This window comes from Juglans microcarpa x Juglans regia, chromosome 1S (assembly GCF_004785595.1).
Source record: "Juglans microcarpa x Juglans regia isolate MS1-56 chromosome 1S, Jm3101_v1.0, whole genome shotgun sequence".
In the NCBI taxonomy this organism is placed as follows: domain Eukaryota; kingdom Viridiplantae; phylum Streptophyta; class Magnoliopsida; order Fagales; family Juglandaceae; genus Juglans; species Juglans microcarpa x Juglans regia.
In genome coordinates this window covers 26504984-26524227 of record NC_054595.1, presented here as the reverse complement: position 1 = coordinate 26524227, position 19244 = coordinate 26504984, and the positions used below count along the sequence as shown (strand labels likewise).

At 35.2% G+C, this 19244-nt stretch overlaps 4 protein-coding genes across 5 annotated transcripts; 1 reads left to right on the top strand and 3 right to left on the bottom strand.

Moving 5' to 3' along the window:
- Positions 1-1509: 1509 nt before the first annotated feature.
- On the bottom strand, positions 1510-6652 carry LOC121246959. 2 transcript variants are annotated; one of them, XM_041145286.1, is made up of 4 exons: positions 6587-6652; positions 6410-6441; positions 4494-6112; positions 1510-3710 (listed from the first exon to the last, which is right to left on the bottom strand). In XM_041145286.1, exons 3-4 carry the CDS (start codon positions 5562-5564, stop codon positions 1620-1622), a joined length of 3162 nt encoding a protein of 1053 aa, XP_041001220.1. In that variant the 5' UTR covers positions 5565-6112; positions 6410-6441; positions 6587-6652; the 3' UTR covers positions 1510-1619. The 2 variants fall into 2 exon arrangements, with proteins under 2 accessions (XP_041001220.1, XP_041001219.1); XM_041145285.1 differs by having other exon boundaries at positions 6410-6646.
- Positions 6653-8566: 1914 nt separating this feature from the next.
- LOC121247468 (protein RALF-like 19) lies at positions 8567-8920 on the top strand. The gene has a single exon (XM_041145810.1). It carries the CDS (start codon positions 8567-8569, stop codon positions 8918-8920), a length of 354 nt encoding a protein of 117 aa, XP_041001744.1.
- Positions 8921-9985: 1065 nt separating this feature from the next.
- LOC121247467 lies at positions 9986-11200 on the bottom strand. The gene is made up of 4 exons (XM_041145809.1): positions 11075-11200; positions 10355-10456; positions 10151-10196; positions 9986-10047 (listed from the first exon to the last, which is right to left on the bottom strand). Exons 1-4 carry the CDS (start codon positions 11198-11200, stop codon positions 9986-9988), a joined length of 336 nt encoding a protein of 111 aa, XP_041001743.1.
- A 2284-nt stretch (positions 11201-13484) lies between these two features.
- Positions 13485-14468, bottom strand: LOC121247466 (zinc finger Ran-binding domain-containing protein 2-like). The gene is made up of 2 exons (XM_041145808.1): positions 14068-14468; positions 13485-13560 (listed from the first exon to the last, which is right to left on the bottom strand). The coding sequence occupies exons 1-2, from the start codon at positions 14466-14468 to the stop codon at positions 13485-13487; spliced, it is 477 nt and encodes a 158-aa protein (XP_041001742.1).
- Positions 14469-19244: the final 4776 nt, after the last annotated feature.

Below are 19244 nucleotides of genomic sequence, written 5' to 3'. Positions count from 1 at the left end.
TATCAAATTTTTCAGAATGCACAAAACTTCCACGTTCAATAAATCGGCTTAGTTAGAGATCATTTCCTCTCTCAAACCTTAGTGTCAACACTCTCTTTCAAACTCTCTCTCAGAAATCCTCCAACTCGCTAGAAGAGGAGATCCTCCTCATTTTCCTTTCTCCTTCGCCCTCTCATTCCCTCCTTTCTCCGTCCCTCATTTTTCTTCCTTTCCCCTCTCTTTCCCTCTTATCTCTATCCCTCCTTCCTCCTCTTCTCCCTATCCTTCCCTCATTTCTCTTATTTTCTTCAAGGCTGAAAAGATGAATCTATAGTTCTCCGACACCTCTTTTGAGGCATGAGCAGCACAAAATACTTCCTAAATCGATTGTTGGGAAGCTAATGGCAAATCACCGCATCAAATCGTTCAGATCTAACTTTTATGGCTAATTTCAAAGTCTACTAGAGACTGAAGTAGATCTAAATTGAAATTTATCATTTTCGTATTTATCTTTCTACTTTCATTGTTGTTTCCTTTTGTTTAGTTTAAAAAAAAAAAGATTTTCTCTTGGACATTTTGTCTGTAGAGGTTAAGTCTTCTCCTCCTATGAAGGGTGGGGTATGAGTCTCTATTTTAGGCAGCGCACTGTCTCTTAGACGGTTTATCTGTACAGAGCTACATCACTAGTTAAGATCATACCAGTCACAAATGAATTTGCGTACTGGTGGAGCTCCAAATGCAATAGTTGACTTGTGATATGGGAATTTTCCTATATATAAGCCTCTGGTTATCAATATAACTTTTCTCTCATGAATTAACGAAGTCAATTTTCCTTAATAAAAAAAAAAAATGGGCTTAGATGAAGAAATAAGAAGTCTTTCCTTTCTCATTTGTAGAGAAATTTCAATCGAATTATTTTAACTAATCAACTATTCCTTCAAACATGGCAACTCCATCCTCCAATTGTTTACTAATGGAAGTAAAAAGACCTGAAATTTTTATATCTAAATATGATTGGGTCACTCCACCCAAAGCAAAAGCCAGACGATAATATTTTTAATTTAGACGACACAAGTTTAAAATCATCATCAACACAAACGCAAAAAAAAAAATTAATTCCTGAAAAGTAAGATCCATCAACAACTCCATTTGTGACGATTGATCTAATAATAGAAAGAACTAACGTCGTGGGCCTTCAACAAATTAAATAAAATTTGGCATAAAAAAAAAAATCACACGTATGGTATCAATTATGAATTAAGAAATTTGAATTGGGTGTTGCCTTTTGAGTAGAAAAAAAAAGTTGATAGGTGGGGGGGAGGATGAGCAGATACTTCAAAATACTGTCTAAAAGGAAAGAGCAAATCAACATAATAAAAACAAGCGTAATTATATGGAGATAAAGATGGTATCTTTGGTCCATAAAGATGGTATATGATCTAACCTGACTTGTTTAAGCTCTGGCTTTCGTATGGCCCAATGAGACATTGGTAAAGCCATATGTATGACACCATTTGCAAACAAAAATTATTGAGAATTGAATTAGCAGTTGGTTGAAATATACCATAACAAGCAGGGCCAGAAGTCAAAGATCTGGTCGAAAGTACATCTCTCCTCCATGGTATACTAGAGAGCCCAAGCTACGACTTTCTGTTTCTACCACTACTACTGCTAGTGGCTCCCCTCATTGATCCTTCACATAAACAGGCATCTACAGCTGCCAAAATCCGCGCTTCAAATTTATGGCCTTTCAAGGTAGCCCTTACTTTCCTAAGCACTTGTTGCTTCATAACCTTGCGCTCAGCAGTAGAAAGACGTTTACATTTATCCATTCCCTTGAGAAATCCAACCACAGTTTCCCCTGAGCCCCCACTGACACTTTCTAACTTTGTAAGCTTCTCCACCACTTGCAAAGAAAACATCCGCTCCAAGAATTGTTTGGTTCCCAACTCGACAGCATCCAGAAGACAGTGGACGTTCACTTCCCTTGCTTTCGCTGATCTGCTGTCAATTGAGTGAACCAACTTCTCTATGAGACCCAACTGAAATATATGCTTCAAAACCAGGGCCCCACCAGTGCCAAACAGCATCTGGTGTAGTGCTGTATAGGCTGCATCCTGCAACTCTGGAATGGTGCACTGCATCATCTTGACTAGCTCGGGAATAATATCATACTCCAGATATTTCTTAATGCAGGATTCTCCACCAGAGAGAGCTAGCTTCATTAATAGAAAGACAGACTCGGATTTCATTGACTTCTGCTGTGTTTGTAAAAGTTCAAAGAGTCTTTTGATGAGGGGGCTTTTTAAAATCATGTCTCTGATTTTTGGGTCCCCTGCTTTCTCAATAATTGGTATGAGGTCTTGCATTGCTTCCAATACCTGCTTGTAATTGCTATCAAGTACCTTGTGGAGTAGATCTTCAAAAGTTTGCGGCCTTGGTGAAGAGGAAACATTCTGGTCTGACAACACAAATCTTTCCAAACGAAGCCTCACTTGCCATGGCAAAAGTTTTAGATTAGCATGTTGAAGATGCCCATTTGTAGGATGGCCCCCTAACTCATAAAATGCTTTCAATATGACAATGGCACCATGTTGTGCCACTTCAGTTCCATTCTCAAGAAGTTTGATTAGATTTTTCTCGATTTCAGAAGCAATCATTCTCTCAACAGCTTTTGACTTTCCTGCTTTGGCCAATGACATCAATATTGTAAACATGCTCTCATGCCATTCCTCAGCTTCAGGAGAGAGCAAATCAGCCAGTTGGTTGAAGGGGATACTCTGAAGCACCTTATCGACTGTATCTGTGCTTCCAAATTCTGCGAGCTTTGCAAGGAACGCTGAAACGTTTGTTTGGACCATGGGGTCCTCACAGTTTTCTAGTATAACTGCCAGCTTATCAATTGCACCAGTACTTTCAAGTGATGGAACGTAATTGCAATAGTCATTTCTATTGAATATATTTGTGATGGCTTCTGCAGACACTACAACCAGACTCTGTAAACCAGATGATATAAGGGCTTCAATTCTAGGTCCCAACATGCAAACAAAGCTTGCTCTGCTGACTTCATATTCAGATATGGATTTGCTAGCCATTAGAGCCTGGACAATTGCTTCTAAGGTGATAACTGCTTGCTTTTCTTCTAAAACGCTGAGGAATATCTCTATCTTTTGTCCAACAATTCTTTTGATGCTTTCTTTCCCAAAAACAAAAAGCCAAGGGCAAATAAATGCTGTTTCTTCGACTCTAGCTTCATCTACTAAAAGCACAATTGCATCATTTTTCTTGCTATCAAGGTACAGCGAAACCATGTCATGTACTTGATATAAGGGATCTGTATCAGTTTTCGTCAGCAAGGAGCCCTCAACAAGCTTGCCAACTATGAGAGGGAATAGGCTCTCCTGCCCAATAACTGACCAAATAGCCTCCAAACCAGCTTCAGGTACATGTTCAACCCATGAAAGAGCAGCAAGAGCTGCGAAGAGCTTCCTAGAGTCTCCAGGCATTGCTTCTAGACTGAACTCAAATGACCCAAAAATGGTTAGCGTGTTTTCAGCTTCTTTCTCATTTACGTAAGAGACAGGACCGGGTGCACATGTGGCAAAGGTGGATAAATTTGTGATGGCTTTCTCCCATTTTTCAGATCTTGTTTCTTTCCTGAGAGCCTTACCCATGACAGCCACTGTAAGAGGGTGGTGGCCACAACGCTCAAGCAAGGTTTCTGCGATAATCTATGAAACAACAAAATCTATCATAAAGCAAACCAATTGTGAAAAAATAAACACAAGATATGAAGACTGGAAGGCCGGGGGGGTTATATTGAATCTGATGGGAGCAGTACAAAACAAAATGAATGTAAGAACATTCACTAGAAGCTTAAGTTTTCAGATAACAAACTTTAACAGGGTGGTCACTTTACCATTTGACTTGCAGAATCTACAATGACAACCAAGTTTGAAGCCGTTGTCAAATTATCATGTTCATCCTTCTGATCCATTTCGTTTGAGGGTGGTTCTTATTTTATATTTTTTTCGATCATAAAGTGTTTCAGATAGTTCATAGAATGCCAGATAGCATCCCAGAAAGTGAGCCATAACAAAATGTGGCTTTTATAGGTCATGCTTGTCGAGTGGTTGCTGAGTTTGGATACAAAGATGGTTTCAACTCATCTCATCTAATAATTACAATTTTCTCAAATTCCCATGCAAAATATAATAAACAATTCAACTTTTTAAAATTTCAAAACAATAATAATATTAAAAGATAATATTCTAACAATATTTTATTCAACTTTTAAATTTTATCTCAATTCATCTCATTTTAACTCACTATCCAAACCTCACCAGTAGATTGGCAATAGAGCAATGCTACATGCCTGAAGACCAAAGGCATTTAATCAACACGTTTTTGTTATGCACGTATCTTTATCATCAACAGAATGAAATGATGGGCATAGTCACATCTTTCCATGTGCTAATGAAAAAAAAAACTAAAGGGAGAGATTCAGTTCGTACCGGCAACTCTTCCTCGCTAAGGAGGCTATGGTACACAAGGATTTTCTTGCTTATTTCCCTTATGTCATCTTTGCCTAACTCAACTTTCTCAGCTTCTGTAATTTCATAGACAGCTTCATTTCTCGTTGTTACTAAGTATTTGCAATCATTATCATACAGTTTTGTAAATCGTTCAATTATGTCCTGCTCCCACACATCATCGAGAAGGATCAAAATGCTCTTCCCGTACAAGGCTTCTTGAAGCAAGCAACATATGTATTCAAGATCTCCAGCGTTATCCTTAATCTTCTTCCAAAATCCAATCTGCACAAGAAATTTACAAAATTTTCGAGCTAATCGGCTCTGATATTCGGCCTTGTTTCCGTTACAGGCAGCTCTGCTGCACCATTGCCCAAAGCAAAGCTCAACTGCACCGCCCACAAATTTAGCTGGCGGATCACAAACCACTTGACGAGCCATACATGACTTCCCAATACCAGATAACCCAACAATAAGAATGACCCGATGAGAACCCTCCTGCTCTAGTAAATTCCTTATGAAGTTACACTTACTAGATATCGGGTAACCTTGTTCACAATTTATCTTTAACCGAACTGGGATGTCTTGTGCAGTGGATTCTATCACCTTCTCAACATTTTGCACCAATATTTGAGAGTCAAGCCACCAGTTTAAGTCACCCTTGATTGTATGGACTACTTTCCCAAGTGGGTCCCCAGCCATAGAACTCCACACTATCTTTGCCAAGTTCTTGAACTTACTTCTTGACACAATCCTTCTTGCCTTCACGATGTTTGGATGAAGCCTTTCCACCAGGGCATTTAAGCTTTGAATTTGGTTATCTAATCGATGGTTATGAAGCTTGGAGACATGCTTTTGCTTGATTCTGCGAGTCAAATTCTCGAGATCATACACAAACTCCTCTAGTCTTTTGATTTTCTTCGGAGCTTCTTCAAGATCCCTAGAGGCTTGCTCCAATGCAGCAACAGCCCCCACCATACTCGACACTAATTGTGTAGCTGATGAAACAACTTGTAAAGCATCCATTGCTGTATGAGCTAGAATGGCACCCATGTTTCCATATTTTCCCCTATCAAACAAATGCCCTCAAAATAAGGATCGAAGTAATCCCAAAAACCTTGATGACACCCTAATAATGATCCAACGTGAAACGAATGACACAGATGTCCTTAACATCACTCATGACGAGTAATCATGAGTTCTAACGTTCTAACAAAATTGAAAACACACGGTGCTCACCCAGATCTGGAGTTGAACCAGTAACAGTAACACAATGATTTGTCTAAATCGGATGATGAATAGAAAATTATTCTCTAAGTTCTCCGTAGCATTCGAATCACCTCTTCTCGGAAACTCCATTTTCTCCATTACTGTCTCTTGCGGAGTTAACTACGAATCCACCCAACAAGAAAAAATCAACCATAGAAAAAAGGTGTGCGGCTGACTTGGCAACTTAAATCTGGATTATCAAGAAAACCATAGAAAATATTTCCCACTGACTAAGCCTGTCACCACGATCCAGCAAGTTCCACCAAATTTCAATCAGAATTCATTTCAACCTAACAATAAAAACTTGAAATCTCCAACAAATTATGCCCATTCTGCAAAGATCACCACCATTAGCAAAGATAACATTTCAGATCAGAATCCGTAACAATCAGAGCCCAAGTCTCTAAAGACCCAGTTTCCTTGAAGGGAGTTCGTCGAACTCATAAAAAACAACCCAGTCTTTTAATCGAAACCCAGTTCTTTAGAACAGTTCGTTTATATCAGAATTTAAAAAACTTCCCGAATCCAGTAACCATAGCAGGAAAGTGAAGAACTTTCAATGTTAAAGAAGGTTTGAGAACTACATATGCATTTAAATTCACAGTCAAAGGTCAGAAAGATTGTCTTACCCAGAAGGCCTAGAGGGGAAACCCATAAAGCTCTGTAAATGGAAAACAACAATTAAGAAAAGTAAAGTCGGTACTTTATAATTCTGTGTGTGTATATATGTAAATACAGAATTAAGGTTGAAAATGAAAGAAATATCCAAAGGCAGAAACTTTGAAACAGAAAGGACATCTCGCTACGCAGCCGAAGTGATCATAAACCATCCGAACATTCGCGCGTGAGAAGCAGAGTCAAGCATCTTTCTTAAGAGGATCCCAAATTGCCTAAAAAATTTGTTATAAAGAGATAATTGGAGGAACATATAATTTGTGAATTAGGGTTCTAACCGGATTTATTACAATTATAAGAAAGATCGATATTCGATACAATATTTTATTAAGTTTATGCGACATTTTGAGTACTGATAACAAACGTAAAAATAAAACTTTTCATAATTCCAATTGTTGAGGGTTTGGCTGTGAGCATGGCAAGTACGTATGGTCTGTGGTTTCGCATGGGCATGCCCACCAAGTAAATTATTACACGTTTTTTTTAACGAAAAATAATTTAGAAAACAACTAATTAGAAATGAAAAATGTTAAATATACTTTAAAAAAATTATAAAAAACTTACTAGTCCACGTGTCCGTCATTGATATATTGAAAATCAAGAAATTTAAAATTTAAAATTTGAATTTCACAATAAAACTAACAAAATGAGTCAAAAGTGTAAGTACATGTATCACTACTCATAATTAGAAAGTACTAAATTATCATTTAATCACTCTTCACTTGCTTGAGGTGCTTGAATGAGCTGCTTTTTTTTTTTTTTTTTAATATTTTGGATAATTTTGTTCATTTAAAAATAGTAGTACTACAACCATAAAGTGATTACACAAAAATAATCTCACAAACTGACGTAGCTTTATATGATTCGTCGGGTCTGCTTTACAATAAAAATAATTTTACAATATGACAAACCACATCAACCTATATCAATTTGTAAAATTACTTTTGTGCAATCACTTTATGGTTAGAATATTTCTCTTTCTAAAAATAGATAGATTCATCTGGTCTGAGAATCAAGATAGACATCAAGAGAAGGCCGGGCCGGGTGGATAGATTAATGTCTCAAGTACGAAATTCGTGTTCCCCAAACATGGATTAACGGGGCCTCAGATTGTGTTTATCATCCAAAGTTGATTTCTCTTCCTTCTTAAAGGCTGAAAATATTTGGATTGTGATTTGAGTCAAACAAGCCGGATCTTTTGGGTTAGAATTGGGAGAAAGAGGGGTCAAGATTCCTTCAAATTATTGTTCCAATTTGAGGGTCTGATCAAATGGAAGTGAGATAAATGCATCAAGTGAGATAGCTATACAATATTTATTAGTATCCATATAAATGAACATGATCTAAAGAGTATTATTAATTCATTATAAGAAAGTTTTTTAAATATCATGATCGAGTTGGTACGTAATTAATTGGTAATATTTTGTTCACTAATCTATTATTTCTTTGCCCATGATGACAACCTTTGATCTACATGTTCCCTAATCTTGATTTTGACCAAGTAACGATAGCTAGCTAGACACCAAAATAAGGAAAATAGTTATAATGATCCAGATATATATATATATATATATATATATATATATATAATGTAGTAAATCCTAATTAAGTTGTCAAATTAGGGTGAACAAATTAGCTACCATGATGATCATCCTCTTTGTGCCGTGACCCTTGAAATTTAGTTTCTAAATTCTAAGTATAGGTATTGATAGTTGTAAGAATAGTTGGCCTCCAAGCATGCAATGCAACCAAATTAACAAGACCCATCTCTATTTATAATCACCAAAACCACAAAACAGAAAAACAAGGAGCAAGAAACGGGTAGCATGTTAAATTACAGAAAACACAGCCACAAATGCAAAACTCACCCTTCCCATTCCGACAACTCTTCCTCTTTTATTCTGTTAACCTTACAACCCTACCACCTTTAATTTGTTTGCATCGATATCCCCGTCCCTCCCTCTCTCCTCTTACAGGAAGGGCAGTGACAGGGCATAAATTGCCTAGCTATAACCTATTCCCACATCTCTCTCTTTCTTTCTGATTTCTCCCCGATAGCTAAAAGCTCAAGAGCTTGACCATATCTTTTGCTACAACGTAAGTATCTGAGAATGGAATATAAGCCTTGGCTGATATTCCTCGTCCTTTCCTTGGCCGTGGTGGCCGAGTCATCTTCACTCCATGATGCCACCAACTGGGGTCTCACAAAATATGGCAGTACTGCAGGCTCCTGCAATAGTGAAGTGGGGGTCTGCATTGGAGAGGGCAATGAAATGTTGATGGCTTCTCTTCATGCCCGACATCTTGCCCAGCAAAAGTACATTAGCTATGGAGCTCTCAGGGCCAACGGCGTTCCCTGTGGCCGCCGCGGCCAATCCTACTACAACTGTCAAATGAGGCAAAAGGCCAATCCTTACAGACGTGGTTGCAGCATCATTACCCACTGTGGCAGGATCACTGACTGAAGAACTTTAACTGCATGCGCGGAAGAGAGAGAGAAAAAGTTGATCAAGATATAATATGATGATTGATTACTATATGTTATTGACAGAACATGCATGGGATTGTTGAATAATCAGGGCTTGCAAGATTTCCTCCTTTTTTCCTTCTATTTTGGTTTTGGTTCATACATATATGTATGCATGTGTGTGTGTTATTATAAGCATGTCTTATCCATCTCTACGTGAGGTGGTTGCAAAAGGGTTTCTTTCCTTCGTTTATAGTATGATATCCTCTTCGTCTTCATCGTCGTTTTCTTTCTGTTTTCTTACTGTGTATCATTGTTATATGGAGGAAATGAAAAGGCTAGAACGTTTGGTGTTATTTAACTATGATAAAGCTAATTGGAGTAGGTTTTTGTCTGCAATTTTTCTAGCCTGTCCCCCACCCCCGGTTCATGCATGCTGCAGATTTATTACGTTCTTTCTGTCTATACTGTTAAATTTCCCGTCTTGGCACTTCCTGTAATTCAAACAGAACTTCTTGGTGTAAGGGGCAAAAAAAAAAAAAAAAACTCAAATAGAATATGGACTAATTTCCTTTTTAGCTAAAACTTTTATTAGTAAATTAATGATTTGTTATTTTATCACATTGTTTATCTATATATACAGTCCCTTGATCTTGTTGATAATTGAGAAGGGGGCCGGAAGGAATGACCACGTTGCACCCATTAATGATCAGCTGTTCAAAGCAGATAACGACCCGAGTGTTTTTGGGGGTCCTAAAACTGTTCAAAATTAATCTAAATAGTCAACTTTAAAGTACAGAGCCATCACCAAAAAGAAATCAGAAAGGAAATTATGTCTTCAACGAAAAAAAAATAATTTACGCACAACATTTTTTATAATATTTTATATAATTATATTTTAAATGAAATGTATTTTTGTAAAATATTTTATAAAAGTAACATAATTTTATAAAAATATCTTTATTTTATAACATTATTGTGTAATGTGTTATATAGTATGTTGTCATGTGTATATTATTACTCATAAGGCAAAAAAAATTGAACAAATCCTCTATTGGAGTTCTTAATTTATCCCAGGAAACGATGGAAGGATCGCAATTAGAGCATCGCCATACCCAACAGGATCTCTTAAGCAAAGCAAATGATGAATGGGAACATACAGCACGAAAAGACATCCATTTTTTTTTTTTTTTAATGAATAAAAGACATCCAAGGATGGACAACTTACCACCATCCTCTCGGAGTATCTTGATGACTTCCCCAGATACATCAGACTGGAGAAAAAGATGTAAAAACAAATAAATTAAACATCCAATATAAATTAAATGCAAAGAATATGAACAGGTGGCTGGGAATGGAATAGAAAAACACCCTACTCTTCTCGTTCAACACATACAGACACAAACAAGCACTCTCAAGTCAAGAATCAAACCTCAATTGGAAGCTCGCCACCAACTAGCTGTTCAAACTTCAATATAGCAAAGCACTTGGCTCTCTTTTCACTCTTTGTTTCTGCAGCACAATAATGTGAATTCTATTAATAGTGGAGAATGATCAATGCATCATGCCTAAAGTAGTGTTCAAAGATTGCATCAAAGAACTTTATCGTCATCAAAGGGATCGTGTTACCTCTTTACATGAAGGTGGATCGAGCAAGCTTTCCCCTTATGGTTCTAGATCTCCAAAAAAAATCTTCCTGCACCATTCAACCTTTTAGTACCCGTAACTTACATATCAGAAAGGATTGAGATTTTTATGTCCTGATTCAGAACCTTTTTACTGTATCATGTACTATTTATTGGGTATTCAAATAATTTATTTTTATAAATGTCCAATGCGAAGAAGATGAGGATGAGCTAGTAGGCCAGAACCAATGGTAGAGACCAAAGCTTATAAGTTGTCTTAATAAGTGTTGATCGCATAGTGTTAGGCTTTTGGGTGATGGTGATGATGATGATGTGTTGACATCAAAGATATTGTTTAACTTCAGTTTATTGGACTTTTTAACATCCCTCGTTAAAAATTTAATATATTAAAGTTAAGTTATGGTTTTAAGGTTTTAACGTTTATGGATCTCTTATACATGGTGCTATGTAATTTTATAATGTAGCATTACCAATCCAACGAGAAGGGGGTGTAACATTATTGTTACCTTTGGAGACTGAAGTAGGACCAAGCCTTCATCTGCAGCTTTTTCGAGGAATGTCCGAATCCCCTCCGAATTAGAAGGTACTGGCTTGGAGATAGCCAAAGCTGGTGTCGATAAAAAAAGATCCATTTGCAGGAGCTTCAGTCATTGCAATTACATTGAGAGGATCGAGTAGGACCTGGGGGAGGTGGAGGTTTAGTTTTCCCATTTAAGTCCCTCATCAGTCATCACATATAACCAAAATGCACCAACCTATGAAGGAGAATGCTAGGACATATTAGAAAGCAATATATTCAGAATGAAGAGAACATCCCCATCCCCTAATTTTTACTATTGAAAGAGAAACAATGCTTGTGTTGAAGAAAAACTGATCAGAATGCATGCTTACCTTTAATTTAAACTCCGCTATTGAAGTTGTATTCCATATATAGTGCTGCGAGCAGAGATTCCACCTGAAAATGAGATAATTTGAGGGAATAAAGGCTTCAAACTTTTCAAAAGGGATAGATGTACGTGCAAGCATGTATAAGCTAGCACACATCAAAGTGAGTGCGTTTATGTGTACATAATGACATGTTTTGACATTTTCCGTTTCTTCAAATGTAAAGAAATGTGAGGTAATTACCTCTCTAGCATAAACTGAAAATGAAAATCACTGCTATTGGCACAATAAATAATTCATAAAAATATTTACAATTAAATATTTTCGTTCAACATCTGTACAGTTAATCTTTTAATGGCACGATAGGTTCATCTGTTCAGTTAATAAAATAATTTCATGTTTTTATAATCGAAAGCTAATTAATCGTCCGCGGAACTTTTTTCAAAATGATAAAAACTCAAAGTATTAATTTTATTATTAACCCATTGACCCATAAAATGCCAGCGGTAGGGATTGATCCTTTGTGATCTATTACGAAGTAGAAATCTATTTTCGAATAAATAAGTCATCTCTGAATGATATTTTTTTTTTTTCATTCTTAAAGAATACTTTAGTACAGTACCATATAATATACTATATATAAATGGTTGATAAGTTAAATAATTAGTAACTTATACGAATTAATTAGATCGACCCCAATGCTCAGTTGCCCAAAAGGACTAGTCAAAAAGGAAGAACCCAATGTTTCCCATTAAAACGCCTTAATTTCAACATGGGCGGCATTTACCCTTAAATTCCAGACAATGAAACATTATTATTTCCCATGCAGTAGTTTTGTTGTCGGTTTTGGCAAGCCATGCATATCAGGGAAAAAAAAAAAAAAAAAAAAGAGTCCCTTTAATGGGAAGACGCTCGATCATGTGTTCCGTTCTTTAATTATATATGATTATAAATATATATATTCATGATGGAATGCTTCTTAATTTTTTTGTTAATTATTATTCTATAGTTTTGCATGTGTACTTAAATATAATTAATATAAATTAGTTGTACGTTGGTGGATCGATCAGGCCGTGCTCAGATGGCAAGTCAATTGCACAGTGGATCGATCTAGCTATTTAATTAACTTTGTTCATGCTCATGATCAAATTAATTAAGAATGCTTAAATTAACTAGGACTGTCAAAAATCTTGGACCACTTCATGATTAAAAGATATTCTTAGATTGGTCCCATCACATTTTTTTGGGAGAGGCAGAGATTAATTACATTTACGAAGTGCATGAAGTAGTACTTCATTCTAAATTAATTTCCGGGATCTGAAAAAGATCAGAGATTGAAATCAATTCCAATATTAATTATAAAGAAAACCACGAACCATGTATGATCAATACAATAAATAAAATAAAACCTCACGTACTAAGTAAAATTATTATCACATGCATATATGGTAGCTAGCTAGCTAGATAGCTCAAATTAGCACTCGAACTACTTTTTAATACTTTTTTATCGAAGCTCATCAAATGCAATGCAAGCTATATATATATATATATAGACTGCAGAACATATATATATATATATATATATATATATATAATTGATATAGGTCTAGCTAGTACGTCCATGTTCATGGCCATGCATAAGGATCTCGATGATCTTAGCTTGTTTTCATGCTGCGTTGCCTGCAAATAAAACCAATGAATATTGATGTGTAGTACTATTAGCAAATAATTAGTTAATTAAAGGAGATTGATATACAGCGATAAAGTTGATCAAGATCGACTTACCCAGGCATGCATGAATATGTCTCACCAATTAATATTAATACAGAATATATATTATAAAAAAATCTATTCATCATCTATTTTTTCAACATCCTCTCATCATTTCATGATGTGACATTAGATAATAAGTTCACATCATGAAATAATAAGAATATGATAAAAATTAGGATGATGAATAATATTACTCATACATTATTATATGTACCGGCGCGCGTACTCACCCAAAAAATATTGGAAACATGATCATGTCTAGTATGTGTCCCTCGGGGTATTGCATCTGAAGCATTCCATTCTGCTAGCAAAGTTGTGTTCATTGCATCCTGACCTGTCCTCCAATAATAGTATTTTTTAAAGTTGTGTTCATTGCATCCTGACTTGTCCCCCAATAATAGTATTTTTTTTTCATTTATATATATAAACCCGCTGGTTTAAGCATGCATGATTACTTTTGGCCCTCAATCACTGAGTTATACGTACGTATTATATAAATTGGAAAAGCAGCCTGAAAAGATAGTGGAATTCAGTACGTAAATTAAAGTAATCATGTGTCTGTGATGACTGATATATATTAATTATATGTTATTGATACATAAAAAGCAAATATATATATATATATATGAGTTAACATGTTATGCCAAATTAATATATATAGTACTGCTTGCCAATCATGTGAACGGATCTTGCATCAATTATTAGTATTTCTGCTCCACTACATAAATAAAAAAATCCTAAGCAATATATGTATTAGTAGATACATATATATATATATATATATATATATATATATATATATATTTGTGTGTATATATAGATCAGTACTCAGTAGAATCACCTGCTGCAAATCCAATCACCAGATTTCCATCCAGGTCTGCCGCCGGCGATACCAAAACCTGATCTAGAATACTGTGAAATGTCGCATGAGACGTCGAAGCTGGCGGCCCCAGCTGAGTCATGATACTGATGATCATGATCCTTAAATGCACCACACTTGAAGCAGCTCGACCGGCTAGCGAAGTTGTGGGCCCCACAGTTGCCTGCGGTACAGTACCAGTCACCTGGCCGGACATCCGACCCTGTGCTGAACCCCACAAAGGAAGACCCAGTACCCGATCTCCCACCAAAGATCCCAAAGTCAGCACTGGACCTAGGATCCCCGCAGCGTTGGCACGAGCCACGCCTCTGGAAGTTGAGGTGCTGGCATGCCCTGCAGTTCCAATCTCCTGGCCGGCTCATGTTTTCTGCGTCATAAGTACTCTTGCATTAATTCAGAGGTTTTGAATTATTCAAATGCACATTAACATAACTTTTTAATCATAATGTTGCTCTGCAATTAATAAAAAAATAAAAAATAAATGAGAATTATGCTCTGCAATTTAAAAAAATAATCGTGAAATGCCAGTACGTACTACTAATTTCTACTCTCCTATAGCATTGACACTAGCAGCTCTACGTACTAACTACGCAAATATATTGAAAGACGTAAATATATATATATATATATATAGCATTATGGTACTGGAGAGATCACACTGAAGATCGAATGAGAGCTTTAAAAAAAAAAAAAAAAAAAAAAAAAAAAAACAGTGACAGGGAAAACAAAGTGGAAGCTGCTAAAGATTTTAATTAAAGAACGAACCTGAAGAAAACGTAAAGACTATGATCAGAAGGTGAAGAAGGGGTTGCAGGGATTGGTGATGAAGGAATGTGTGAGATGGGTGGGTATTTATATTCGAGCTCAGGACCTTAGGCCAGTGACATGCAGTAAAGGGAATGAGTGGAGCTAGGGCCGCGTACGTGCTTTTAATTTCTTTCGCTCTCTCAACCACGACAACCTTGATATTATATGGAATTAATATGTATTCAGGAAAATCTATATATAATTAATTCAAATAGATCATTATAAAGAAAATTCAAGCTACCATATATGCCAAAGGATATTTGAATTTTGAATTAAGTAATTTAATTGGCTACATGAGTTTCTCTAAGCTGGTTGATTTGATTACTATTTCGCGACAAGTTCAAGTAAATTAACCTCATAATTAATCTAATTAGTCAAGAGTACCCATGTATGACGAGCCCATATTAACCCAATATACGAGGCTCACAGCCGAATAACGACGTTGACTAGCTAGCTAGCTAATCGAGTGCTTTAACTCTGTGTGTGTGTGTGTGTGTGAGAGAGAGAGAGAGAATTAATACATGAATAAGCTTAATTTACTCCAGAAAGTATAAATAATTAAGGAGCACGAATAATTAAGGAGCACGAACGTGACAGCTTATACAAGCAATAAGTCATGATCATCTCCTTAAAGAGCGCAAGTACTATAAATTAATGGCATGAACAGGTAAACGTACATGATATATATGGAACAACATGGCAGCAGAGTGAAGTGTTATGTAAACGTGAGAAGTAATGCATGCAGATATATACCTCCAATTTAGTTAATTTAAATGAATCGCATTAGTACTACTGCTCTTCTTTACGTATGCATGCACGTACGTATAATATTCAGATTGAGAGTACTTAGGCCTGTTTGGATTGAAAAGTTATCTCAACTCATCTTATCTCATTTCATCTCAATATTATAATTTTTTCAAATTTTCATACAAAATATAATAATTAACAATTCAACTTTTTCAAGTTTTAAAATAATAATAATATTTAAAAATAATATTCTAATAATATCTTATCCAACTCGTATAAAATCATCTTAAATAATATCGTCTCAACTCTCGGCCCAAACTGAGCTTTAATATTGCAACAAACCAAAAACTAATCATGATCAGTACTAGTACTAGTACTAATAACTAGCGGCAATTATGTCGGAATTAAAACACAAGGCATTAGATTAGATTTAGTCATGCTGCATGATTAGTACGTATCGCCATTTATGTTCCTCAATCACACAAAAAATTGATTTGCGATCAAATGATTCAAATGCTCGCATTTCCTTTTTAATTGTCTTAGAAGAAGAATTCCAAAAGTTAAAAATAAATAAATAAATAAAGGAAGGAAGGCCGAATGCGGAGTTTCAATAAAGATAGTTGAAGATTATGATGGAGTAGCAAGCTGTCTTCGAGGTTTCATTTGACCATCTTTTTCTTTTCTTATTTCCTTCTCCCACTACTACTACTGGCTGCTATTCCACTCTCTCTCTCTCCCCTTGTCCAAAGGAAGAAATGAGGAAGATCTGGCTTCCATTCTCTTGGAGAATGGTAAAGGATGGCCGGGGCAAACTGTAAAGAAAGAAAAAAAGAGAACTGGGCTGATCTGATTCGCCTTGTGAATCGTTTAATTCCATGCATGAACCACGACCAACTCAATTTGTCGCTCCCAATCTACTTTGTGTGCGTGCATGCATGCGTGTGTTGCATTTGTTTTTGTTTTCTTTCTCAAGGTATAGAATGATGCTTCGTGTTTTTTGAAAAGAGAAAAATTGCTGTCTGTAAACAGTCATGTACCATTCCTTCTTTGTTTTGAATAAGACACTAATTATATATTCTTAAAAAAAAAAAAAAAAATCTACAATAATGTTATAAAAAAAAAATCTACAATTAATGAATAATCACCCCCGATTACAATTTAATGAAATAAATCTACAATTAAGTTGAGTTGAAATGTCTTAAATATTACTTGTCATTAAAATCACTAATTAAAGTTAATTTATACTAGGTAACCGTATTTGTATTAATTCCAACTTATATATTGACCTCTTTTTTCTCATTTAATTTGATTTTTTTTTCTGTTTTTATTGCAATTAAACATTTATTTTAAAATACTTTGTTTTTTACGAAGATAAACAGTATAGTACTTTGAGCCAAAAGGGTTAATTATTATTTTTATTAATTTAGTTTTCCTGCAGTGGGATAAGATGGGTGGAGCTATTGGGGTGGGCAAAGTAAGTAATTAACATGATTAAAGCATAAAATAATAGCTTTGTCAATCAGAGACAAAATTTCCTTGTCAAAAAAGTAGGCTGCATTTACAATATATAATGGGTTGTCACTAAGGTCTTATAACATAAAGCTATCATGGGAGCATTTTTCACCCCAACTCTTGAAAGTTGAAAGCATCATATATATCTTTTAAATTTTACCTATATATTCAAACCCCTTTTCAACATATTCTCTCCATACATACATGCATTTGAATAATAATAATAATAATAATAATAAATAAATAAATTAGGATCTGTCAAAGTGAATAGTTGAAGTTTGAAAATGTTCTAAAATACAAAATATTGTTGAAATTATGCTACATGCTGCATCCTCCTCTCTTACTTCTATCACACTTTATTGATATGATATGATTAATCAATCATTAGTATAACAGATCTTGTTTTCAATATAAAAATTTCTTCTCATTAGCTGGTTTATCTAATTTACACCCCGCACCTCCTACTTGGCAAGCCGGGTTCACTAACAAATGAATTGGCTCTTCTCTCTTGCCCCCAACATCTTCTCTTTCGCCCGAACACTCATCTTCTCTATAAATCTCTTGCGCGAGTGTCTTCCTCTTAGTTGTGAATCTCCTCTCATCTTCTATGTGAATCTTCTCGTGCCTTTGTGTTATGAATCCATTAAGTAGAACTCACTCTTGAAAACTAACTTATAAGAGAAGGATGCCTAAGAACTTATAAACCATCACCCAATCACATACTTAATCGATGTGGGATCGTAACACTTTGTCCCCGCATGCCTAAGACAAACGATACTTACTAGGACTGATAAAGACTAAACAGTCTTTTGCTTGCTAGCTCGATCGCTCCATAATCTCTGGTTCTCTCTGTGAGTTCCTCGTCTATCATCTCTATAACATTTTTTTTTTTTTAATCTGCAAGTTCTTTCCTTTTTCAACTTCTATGATATGTTATAATTTTATGAGAGATTCTGAGTTGATTATTTCAATATATTATAGAATGTATTGTATTTGTTTCCTTCACGACTGTAATGCCGCATTGTTCTCCATATTGGTTGTAATCTGCGTTTCTCATTTTGTTCATATTTCTACTCGGACTGATCAAGATTTTAATGAACTTTTTCTCTTTGTTTTTCTTTTTATGAAGCATGAAACTGAATAAGTACCTGAAAAATCACAGAGAATGAATGCCAAAATAGGTAAGTAAATTATTAAATTTGTGGGTTATATTCTAGTTTTCATGTATTTTTCATGTTTGCTACTCTGGACAATTGAAATTCTACTTGTGAAACTGTCATGTTTGGTACTCCTTTAAAGTTTGCGAAGACGGCCATGTTAGCTCTGAAATTACTCAAGGAAGTGGGTGTAAACGATACTCTGTGTTGGGGGCACTTTCAAAGATCCAGAGAGTATGTGTAGACTGTCTCGCGGAAAGAGACACAGGGGAATGAGTGAGTAAATGCAAGACGGAGGAAGAAGAAGGGAGCGTGAGCAAAGATCTGTACGAGTGCTGGGCTGAATGAAACGTAAAACGTTTTTGATTTATGCAAGGAAAAAATAAAGTGCCACGTCAAGTGTGAGGCGTAAGTAAACAGTAGTTGATGAGTAGTTTTAAGAGTTATTTAGATAATAAGATGAAATGAAATGATTTTATATGAAAATTAAATAAAATATTATTTTTTAATATTATTATTTTTTTAAGATTAAAAAAATTTAAATTATTTATTATATTTTGTGTACAAATTTAAAAAAATTATACTGATTAAATGTGAGATGGATTAAGAATATTTCTCAATCAAAACGACTCCTTACCCTTCTCAAAATAATAAATTCAAGAGTTGATAAATACCACGATTTTAAAATTCCACAAGAAGAGCAATGCTAAATGTTTTCTTAGGGTACAAGTCTTGAAAAAAAGTAAAATTCATTGTTTAAAAATAAATTCTTTTTATGTGAATTTTAGGCCTCATTTATTTTCAGAAAATATCTCATCTCATGTTATCTCATTTCACTTCATCATTATAACTTTTTCAAATCTCCACACAAAATAAAATAAACAATTCAACTTTTTCAAATCCCAAAATAAAAAT

What these genes read in the sequence shown, in the direction of transcription:
- LOC121246959 (XM_041145286.1), bottom strand. Translation starts at nt 5,564, where the DNA reads ATGGGTGCCATTCTAGCTCATACAGCAATGGATGCTTTACAAGTTGTT. An exon ending in TTAGCGAGGAAGAGTTGCCG is followed by an intron (nt 3,711 to 4,493) that starts GTACGAACTGAA and finishes GTTGTTTCATAG; the next exon opens with ATTATCGCAGAAACCTTGCT.
- LOC121247468 (XM_041145810.1), top strand. Translation starts at nt 8,567, where the DNA reads ATGGAATATAAGCCTTGGCTGATATTCCTCGTCCTTTCCTTGGCCGTG.
- LOC121247467 (XM_041145809.1), bottom strand. Translation starts at nt 11,200, where the DNA reads ATGGATCTTTTTTTATCGACACCAGCTTTGGCTATCTCCAAGCCAGTA. An exon ending in GTGGCGAGCTTCCAATTGAG is followed by an intron (nt 10,197 to 10,354) that starts GTTTGATTCTTG and finishes CTTTTTCTCCAG; the next exon opens with TCTGATGTATCTGGGGAAGT. An exon ending in GATACTCCGAGAGGATGGTG is followed by an intron (nt 10,048 to 10,150) that starts GTAAGTTGTCCA and finishes TTTGCTTAAGAG; the next exon opens with ATCCTGTTGGGTATGGCGAT.
- LOC121247466 (XM_041145808.1), bottom strand. Translation starts at nt 14,468, where the DNA reads ATGAGCCGGCCAGGAGATTGGAACTGCAGGGCATGCCAGCACCTCAAC. An exon ending in GGTGATTGGATTTGCAGCAG is followed by an intron (nt 13,561 to 14,067) that starts GTGATTCTACTG and finishes ATTGGAGGACAG; the next exon opens with GTCAGGATGCAATGAACACA.